This window comes from Octodon degus, unplaced genomic scaffold (genome assembly GCF_000260255.1).
Source record: "Octodon degus isolate 3935 unplaced genomic scaffold, OctDeg1.0 scaffold00032, whole genome shotgun sequence".
In the NCBI taxonomy this organism is placed as follows: Eukaryota; Metazoa; Chordata; class Mammalia; order Rodentia; family Octodontidae; genus Octodon; species Octodon degus.
In genome coordinates, this window is record NW_004524608.1 from 3419822 (window position 1) to 3428462 (window position 8641).

Sequence of the window (8641 nt, forward strand, 5' to 3'; positions counted from 1 at the left end):
CCTTGCATGATGGATACAGTCATTAGCAGTGAGAAAGACAGTGCTTAGGGGCTGGGGAGATGGCTCAGTAGAATAAGCGCTTCCCTGGCAAGCGCTGAGTTCAATCCCCGGTTCCGCAAAAAAAAAAGAAGAAAAGAAGACAACACTGGATGGCTCTGGAGGGCACCACAGCATGGCAAGCCCTGGGCTGCCCTCCTGGGAATGGGGACAGAACAGCTTCCCATAGAGGGAGGGCAGGGACTGTGGTGACATGGGGCTGCTGTGTCCACTGTTGGGCAGCTGACTTTGAGCAGGGTCCCTTAAATCAGTGGCAGACTTAAGAAGGGTGCCCCAGTTCAGCACCCACTGTGTCTGGAACCCTGAAAGCCTTCAGGATTGACTTCGAGGAAATCCACCAGCACAATTTAAGATCTTATGTTTTTGAAAATAGGTTTGATGGGGCTGGTGAGATGGCTCAGTGGTCTAAAGCACCTATTTAGAACAAGCTAAGCTAAGCAAAACAGAGGGACCACGGTTCAATCCCCCAGCACCACATGCCAGCCAGCCCCGCCCCCTGGTGGGCTGAGCTTGCCACACACACACAAAATAAATAAATAAAAATTTAAAAAAAAAAGAGAAAATAGGTTTGATGTTTTTATGCAAATAATATCAAACCCCAAAAAAATAATAATAGAGCCTGATGTAGTGGCACAGGCCTGAAATCTGTGGAGATAGGCAGGAGGATCACTGCAAGTTCAAGGCCAGCCTAGGCTAAATAGTCAACTCAAAGCCAGTCTCAACTGTACAGGAAGAAACCTAGTTGAAAAATACAAAAAACAAACAAAAAGAAAATAATTGATTTGTGGTAGCACACACCTAGCACTCAGGCTGAGGCCACAGGATTGCTGTGAGTTTGAGGCCAATCTGGGCTACAAAGTGAGCTGAAGACAAGCCTGAGCTGCATAGCAAACCCTGTCTCAAAAAGACAAAAAAAGAAAAGAGGTGATTCTTTTTCTGTAACAAAACAGCTACAATACAAATCAGATCATTACCTGAGTGTAAGTTTGCTGAAACTCACCTAGTTTGAGAAACTGGAACTCAGCTAGGGTCTAGGAACAGGGCAGTGACCTGGGTCTGGGCTCTGCCTGAGGAAGAACTGTCTAATCTAGTTGTATGCCTGTAATCCCAGCTCTTAGGAGGCTAAGGAAGGAGGATCGTTGTAGGTTCCAGGCCAGCCTGGTCTACAAAGTGAATTCAAGGCCAGCCCGAACTACAGAGTTGGACCTTGGGACAAAAAAGACTGTGACACCTACAATTAGGAGAATGTTTCTGGAACCACCTGAGAAGAAAAGAGGAGAAATCTGGGAAAAGTAAGAACAACTACTTATGGGCTGTGGAGATGGCTCAGTAGAGTAAGCACTTGCCTGGCAAACGGAAGGGCCTGAGTTCAATCCCTGGTTCTGAAACAAAAAACAAAAAAACAAAACAAAAAAAAAAAAAAAACTATCTATAATCTTTCTAAAGATATCCTACATTTATAATTGAAGGGAAACTATTAACCAGATCTCCCATCTGTCAGGGACTCCCCTGGGCCTGACTATCCCTGGAATTGAAGAAAGAAGGAACTGGTGCTGGGGAGAGCGCTCGGTGGAATAAGTGCTTCCTGGCAAGCACAAGGGCCTGAGTTCAATTCGCGGTTCTGAAAAGAAATGGAACTGTACCTAGTCGGGAGTAATTCAACATAGGAATTTGGCTTTTGTTCTTAGGTAACAAATAAGGGTTTTGTGAAAGTGAGGAATAGCCTTACCCTCTGTTCTATCTCTTTCTTTCATTTTATCTAAGGCACTCCTCCCCTTTAAAAAAAAAAAAAAATGAGACAGTCTTGCTGTGTAGTTCAGGCAGGCCTCAAACGCAGGCCAGCCTCCTGCCTCAGCCTGCCAAGTGCTGGTTACAGGAGTGTACCACCAAACTCAGCTAAAGCAACACTCTTTTCTTTAGCAAAAGAAATGATTAAGAGCCAAAGAAAAGCTGCCTTTTCCTGCTTCGGATGACGGAATGGGCAATGGAAAGGTCACCATGCCCAACACAGTAGATTCCCTGCACTGTGGAAAGGTCATTTTTCAAAGTCATTTCAATTAAACTATTATAAGCCATTCATTCTTTAGTATGGACTTCCTTTCAGACAGCTGACTGAGATCTGCACAAAGGAAGTGGGAGTTTTTATGTTGAGGAGGAGGAAAAGGTGATTTTAGAAGTTGAGACTACTTTGAGGCAAGAGAGCTTTCAGAGACCAAGAGGGCAAGGGAGACAGAGAGTGAAATGAGTGCTAAAAAGGTGGACAAGTACCTGCTTGAATATAAATCTCCCTTAGTATTGGCCTTCTCTTCCTTATTACCAGAAGTCTGTGTTCTAACCCTCCTTCTTCAGTCTAGACTGGAATGGTGATTAAGGCACAAGAGGAGATGGCCAGTTTCAGCCTAAATTCAGAGCCTTCCAAATAAATGAACAGGAAAATCAGCCAGGCATAGTGGTGCATGCCCGTAATCCCTGTGTGTGGGAGGCTGGGGCAGGAAGATCATTGCAAGTTTGAGGACAGCCTGGGCTGCATAGCGAGCCAGCCTGAAGTATGTGATGAGACTGTCTACAAACAGAGCATTTCTCTTTTTTTAACCTCACCCTAACTTCCACTCCCCCAAACTCCATGAATTGTGGATTTGCTTTTTTTTCTCCATTCTCAAACTGTGAACCCATTTTAAAAACCATTTCCATTGTTTCCATTTTCCTCCTGTTAATGAATTGTCTTTGCCATAGCTTTAGAAAGAATCCTAGGTGCTTCCCACAACAGGGATTTACAAAAAAAGGAAAAAAAAGGAATTTACCTTTCTGGTGACCATACCAACACGAATATAAAGGAGCCTAAAACAGGCTCCTGTACTCTAGCTCTTCTGGATAGCTGTTTCCAACACACATTCCTTTCAGCTACAAGGAAGGACATAGTTCTTACTCATGAATATTTCTCAATCTATTCATGCTCTGTCTAGGTTTCCCTGCAGCTTCCAGATGAGAATAATTTTGCTATGGTTGTTCACACAAAAGCAGCTGGGAGGACCAGCATCAGAGTCACTGTCCGCTGTGTGAACAGCTCCTCTGGGCAGTTTGAAGGGAGTGTATCAGAACTGTCAGATGAAGTGCAGATCCTGGTAAGCTCCCAAACCTGTCTTCTTTCTCTGTATCAAGGAGAGAAAGCTATAACCTCTTATCATCCCTGAAGAGCTTAGACTGAAGAAAGAAATTACTACCGGGCCCCAGAGAACAGGTTTGTAGTTCCCAGAGCTCATCATTCCTGCTGATTACTTTCATAAGTATTGACTGTAGAATTTTGGCTCATGAGCTCCTGTCAGCTCCCACACAGGAGACAGGCTCATTTCCAAGCCACTCCATCCACAGAGACATTATAATATATTCATTTAGTTCTACGGTATTCCCCCCATAGAATGAAATATCCTAACTTCTGGTAAAGTGTAAGAGTATAAATAGTTTCCACTTATGATGAGACTTCAAAGAACTAAAGTACCCCTTTTACTGGTTTGTTGGATTGATTATTTTGAGACTGACTCATATGGTTCAGACTAGCCTTGAACTCACCACAGTCCTCTTGCCTCAGGCTCCTGAGTGCTGGAACTAGAGACATGCACCACCACGCCTGATATTGTTTTGTTTTGTCTAGCAGTGGCAAAGTTTCTTCAAGAAAACAAAAATGAAGAGTAAGGGAGAAACTGGCTCTGCAGAGTGAGCTTGGAGCAAGTAAATAGGAAGGAGGGAAAGAGCAAAGATAAAAGTACACGCTGCATCAGGAAACACAGCATGGGCTGTCATAGAAAGTTGATAGCCTACGGGGGTAGGGGGGTAGGGGGAGTATTTTGTTTTTTGAGGCAGGGTTTTATAGATCAGGCTGACCTCAAACTTGGAATTATTGTCAGTTTCCCAAGTACTGAGGTTACAGGCAACTCTATTTTATTATTGTTATTTTTGTTTGGGGGGGGGGACAGGATCTCCTTATGTAGTTCAGCTGGCCTTATAGTTACTATGGAGCCCAGCTTGTCCTGGAACTCACGGCAGTCCTCCTGTTTCAGCCTCCCAAGTGCTGCGATTACAGATGTGGGCCACTATACTGCAGCAATAATTAACATTTCTAGGGTGGAAGTAAGCTTCTCTGCCTCTGAATTTGGTCTGGTTCTATTCCTTTTTAGTTTTAGTTCTGTAATTCAGTGTAAAGAGGAAAGAAAGTGTTCTTACAGAGAAGTAGAATAACTAGGTGTTGATTTAATATTGTATGTTTCTGTCCCCAAATCTTGCTTCAGGTTACCAGAACCAAAGTCAGAAATTTCCAAGTCATTTTATATGTAAGTAGCACAGAGGCTATAGAAAGTGTAACTTTGCCACTAGCCCAGACCTTCAGTGAGAAGCAGGATTTAAAAAAAAAAAAAAAGAGGCATGGTTGATATTATTTATATATTCTAGTCTAGGATATATGGTGGAAGATTTTAGACTAATTACAAGTTAAGGGCCAGCCAAATAGCTCAGCTGATTAAAGTGCCTGTAAGTAGGCGCAGGGGCCAGGGGTTTGATCCTGCTGTGCCCGCCCTATCCCCAGGGCACACTGAGACAGGCACTAGAGGCTGGGCATGGTGGCAGGTGCCTGTAATCCCAGCTCTTGGGAGGCTGTAAATAGGTGGATCACGAGTCTGATCTAGTAGTGAGACCCAGAACACCCTGTAGACCCTTCCCTAAAATACAAAAAAAAAAAAAAAGTTAGGCAGACTGTTTACTTGTAGTTATTTCTTGTTCAGCATTTTGCTCAAGTCTCTCTGTGAGTAAAGGTCGGAATTTTTCTCTTCCAGAGAGGAGGAAAACATTATTTTCTCATTATAGGTGTTTGAAAAACTCCAACTTTTCAATTCAGAGTACCAGCCTGAGAAGATTCTAATGCCAATGAATTCTCAGCTCAAACTTTACACTAACAGGTAAGGAAAAGGGAAAAGAATGGTCAGCTTCTAACTTTACTTATCTTCAGTAGAAAAAGAATTGCATGTGGAGCCAGGTACAGTAGTACATGCCCATAATCCCAGATGGGTGGGAGACTGAGGCAGGAGGGTCACAAGTTCAAGGCCAGCCTGGGCAATTTAATGAGACCCTGTCTTAAATTTGTAAAAGTGTAAGGGCTCGGGAGGTAGCTCAGTAGAATAAGTGCCTGGCTGGCAAGTTCAAGGTCCTGAGTTCAATTCCCAGCAAAAAAAAAAAAAAAAAAGAAAAGAAAAGAAAAACAACTTCACCCAGTGATTTTGATTCTGAAGATTGAACCCAAGGTCTTTGCACAGAGCTACACCCCAACACTATTTTATTTATTTATTTATTTATTTATTTATTTATTTATTTTGGTATTGCGACTCAAACTTGAAACCTTGCCTTGGCCAGGCAGGCACTTATGCCACTAAGATATTTCCACAGCCCTTTTTTTTTTTTTTTTTTTTTTTTTTCAGAATCTTGGATTGAACCCAGGCCCTTGCGCTTCCCAGGCAAGCACTTATTCTACTGAGCTATCTCCCTGGCCTCTTATTTTTCATTTGAAGACAGTCTCTCTGAGTTGCTAAATGGTGCAGGCTAGGCTGAAACTTGCAATCCCCCTGGCCCAGCCTCCCAGAGTTATGCTGCCACTCCTGTTTTCTTCTTTCATTCTTTCTTTCTTTTGCTTGCTTTTTTGAGACAGGGTCTCGCCATGCAACTCAGGCTGGCCTTGAGCTCACTTTATAGCCCAGGCTGGTCTCAAACTCACAGTGATCCTCCTGCCTCAGCCTCCTGAGTGCTGGGATTATAGGTATGCACCACCACCCCTGGGCTCTGCCTTCTGTCTTTTTCTACATTTCCTTCACCACCAAAGAAGACTCCATACCCATTAAACAGTCACTCTTCATTCTCCCTTCCTCCCAGCCCTTTGCAAGCACCAAACTTCTTCCTGTCTTTATAGTATTAACTCTTCTGGGTATTTCATAGAAATGGCATCACAGGATAGCAGTTGTTTGTGTTACTCTTTCTGTTACTGTGTTTCTGATGCTATACATTATAGCATCTATGAGGATTTCATTCCTTTTGATGACCAATAATTTTCCATTATAAATATATGAATAAATCACCATGTTTGTTCATTCACCCACTGATGGACAGCCAGGTGGTTTTCACTTTTTTTAAAAATAATTTTATTGAGAAACAAATAGCAATGAGACAGTTTCAAAACAGATTACTAGGGCTGGGGAGATAGCATAGTTGAATAAGTGCCTGCCTGGCAAGAACAGGGTCCTGAGTTCAATTCCCGGTATTATGAAAAAACCCAAAAAAACCAAAACAAACAAACAAAACAAACAAAAAACAGATTACTAGGGGCTGGGGAGATGACTCAGTAGAATAAGCACTTCCCTGGCAAGCACAAGGGCCTGAGTTCAATCCCTGCTTCCACAAAAAAAAAAAAAAAAAAAGAGTACTAGCACAGCTTCAATAATTAATACATTGCATATTGTTGTCTTAGTGGTTATTCATTGTACGAGATGCAAACATGATATCCTGTCCACAAACACTTTTTTTTTTTTTTTTGGCTGGTTCAGGCTGCCTTAAGGGTGGGTCTGGTAAGGCATGTGGAGCTGGGGATTGAACCTCAGTCCCCTGTGCCTGACTGGGTTTGTCCTTGCAGGCACTTAAACAACTGTGCTAACCCGCAAGCCCCCCTGGTTTTTACTTTTGATAAGGGCTGGAGAGCAGTGCCTAGATAGGTAGCCCAGGATGGCCTTGAACTTTCAGTCTTCCTGCCTTAGCCTCCCAGAGACCTGCTGGATTTTAATGTGAACAATCATGCCTGACCTTATTTTTACTTTTTTACTATTGTGAACATTCACCCCGAACTACAAGTATTTGTTTGAATACTTGTTTTTTTTTTTAATGAAGAATTTTTTTAAATTTATTTATTTATTTATTTGTGTGTGTGTGTGTGTGTGTGTGTGTGTGTGGCCAGCTCAGCCCACCAGGGGGCGGGGCTGGCCGGCATGTGGTGCTGGGGGATCGAACCGCGGTCCCTCTGCTCTGCCAAGCTTGTTCCAAGTAGGTGCTTCAGACCACCGAGCCATCTCACCAGCCCTGAATACTTGTTTTTTAATGATTTGGGGTGAATAAATTTTTTTTTCATTAGTATCTTTTATTTATTTATTTATTTATTTATTGTGTGTGTGTGTGTGTGTGTGGCCAGCTCAGCCCACCAGGGGGCGCGGCTGGCTGGCATGTGGTGCTGGGGGATCGAACCGGGGTCCCTGTGCTTTCTCAAGCCTGTTCCAAGTAGGTGCTTTAGACCACTGAGCCATCTCGCCAGCCCCGATTTTGGGTGAATAAATTTTTAATGGAAACATGTAATAGGATTTAAATCCCCCCCCCATCAAGTACTGCGGATTAAACACAGAGCCTCATGTAATGCTAAATAGGAACTCTACCACAGGTACATTACTGGCCTTGAGTTGATTTTTTTAAAAGCTAAGCTTGCCGAGGGTACTGGCACATGCCTATAATCCCAGCTACTTGGGAAAGCAGAGGCAGGAGCATCACAACTTTTGAACCAAACCTAGGCAATGTAGCAAGACTCTATTTCAAAGAAATATCTTTTCAAGATTAGAGGGTAGGGCCGGCGAGATAGCTAAAGTGTCTAAAGCACCTGCTTAGGCAAGCTTAGGCAAAGTGCAGGGACCACAGTTTAATCCCAGACACCACATGCTGTGCCAGCCCCACCTCCAGGGCGGGCAGACCCAACCACAAAAATAAAATAAAATAATAAAATTAGAGTGTAGGGGGAGGCAGCCATGGTGGCACACACCTATAATCCCCGCACTCAGGAGGGTGGTACAGATGGCTCTCCACAAGTTTAATGTCATCATCAGCTACATAGTTCACAGTCTTACTACAAAGTGAGACCCTACCTCAACAAAGTAAAAAATGCCCAAGCCTGGTAGTATGCACCTATAATTCCCCCACATAATAGGAGGCTGAGGCAGGCCAGCCTGAGCTACATAGTAAGAGCCTGTCTCAAAAATAAATACATTTTGAAAAATCAAAAAAAGGAAAAAAAAAAAAAAGAGGAGTGGATGCAGGAGATATAGCTCATTATTAGAAGGAAGAGAGAGAGAGAGAGAGAGAGAGAGAGAGAGAGAGAGAGAGAGACAGACAGAAAATAAAAGGAAAAATACATGAGCATAATGAAAAGAGAAGCTTTTTCTGGGCTTGATGATGCATACTTGTAATGCCAGCACTTGGGAGGCTGAAGCAAGAGGCCCACCAGGAGTTGACCAGTTTGAGCCATATAATGAATTCAAGGCAGCCTGGACTGCATAACAAGACTCTGTCTCAAAAACAAAAACAATCCCAGCACTTGGGAGGCTGAATACTATGAGATTACTATGAGTCCGATCTGTGTAGTGAGGCCCTGTAGATCTTGTACACCCCATAGACCCTGTGCTAAATGCATAAAAATAAGTAAATAAAACAAAAACAAAAAACTAAGGGCAGGGGCTGGTGAGATGGCTCAGGGGTCTAAAGCACCTACTTAGAACAAGCTTAGCAAAGCACAAGGACC

At 43.2% G+C, this 8641-nt stretch overlaps 1 protein-coding gene across 1 annotated transcript in view; it reads left to right on the forward strand.

The window, feature by feature from the left end:
* Positions 1 to 8641, forward strand: part of Nup210l (nucleoporin 210 like) — a 120190-nt gene that overhangs the window by 84258 nt on the left and 27291 nt on the right. The window contains exons 28-29 of the mRNA XM_023713787.1: positions 3021 to 3179; positions 4912 to 5003. Coding sequence (XP_023569555.1) covers positions 3021 to 3179; positions 4912 to 5003 — 251 coding nt within the window. The remainder of the gene's footprint in view (positions 1 to 3020; positions 3180 to 4911; positions 5004 to 8641) is intronic.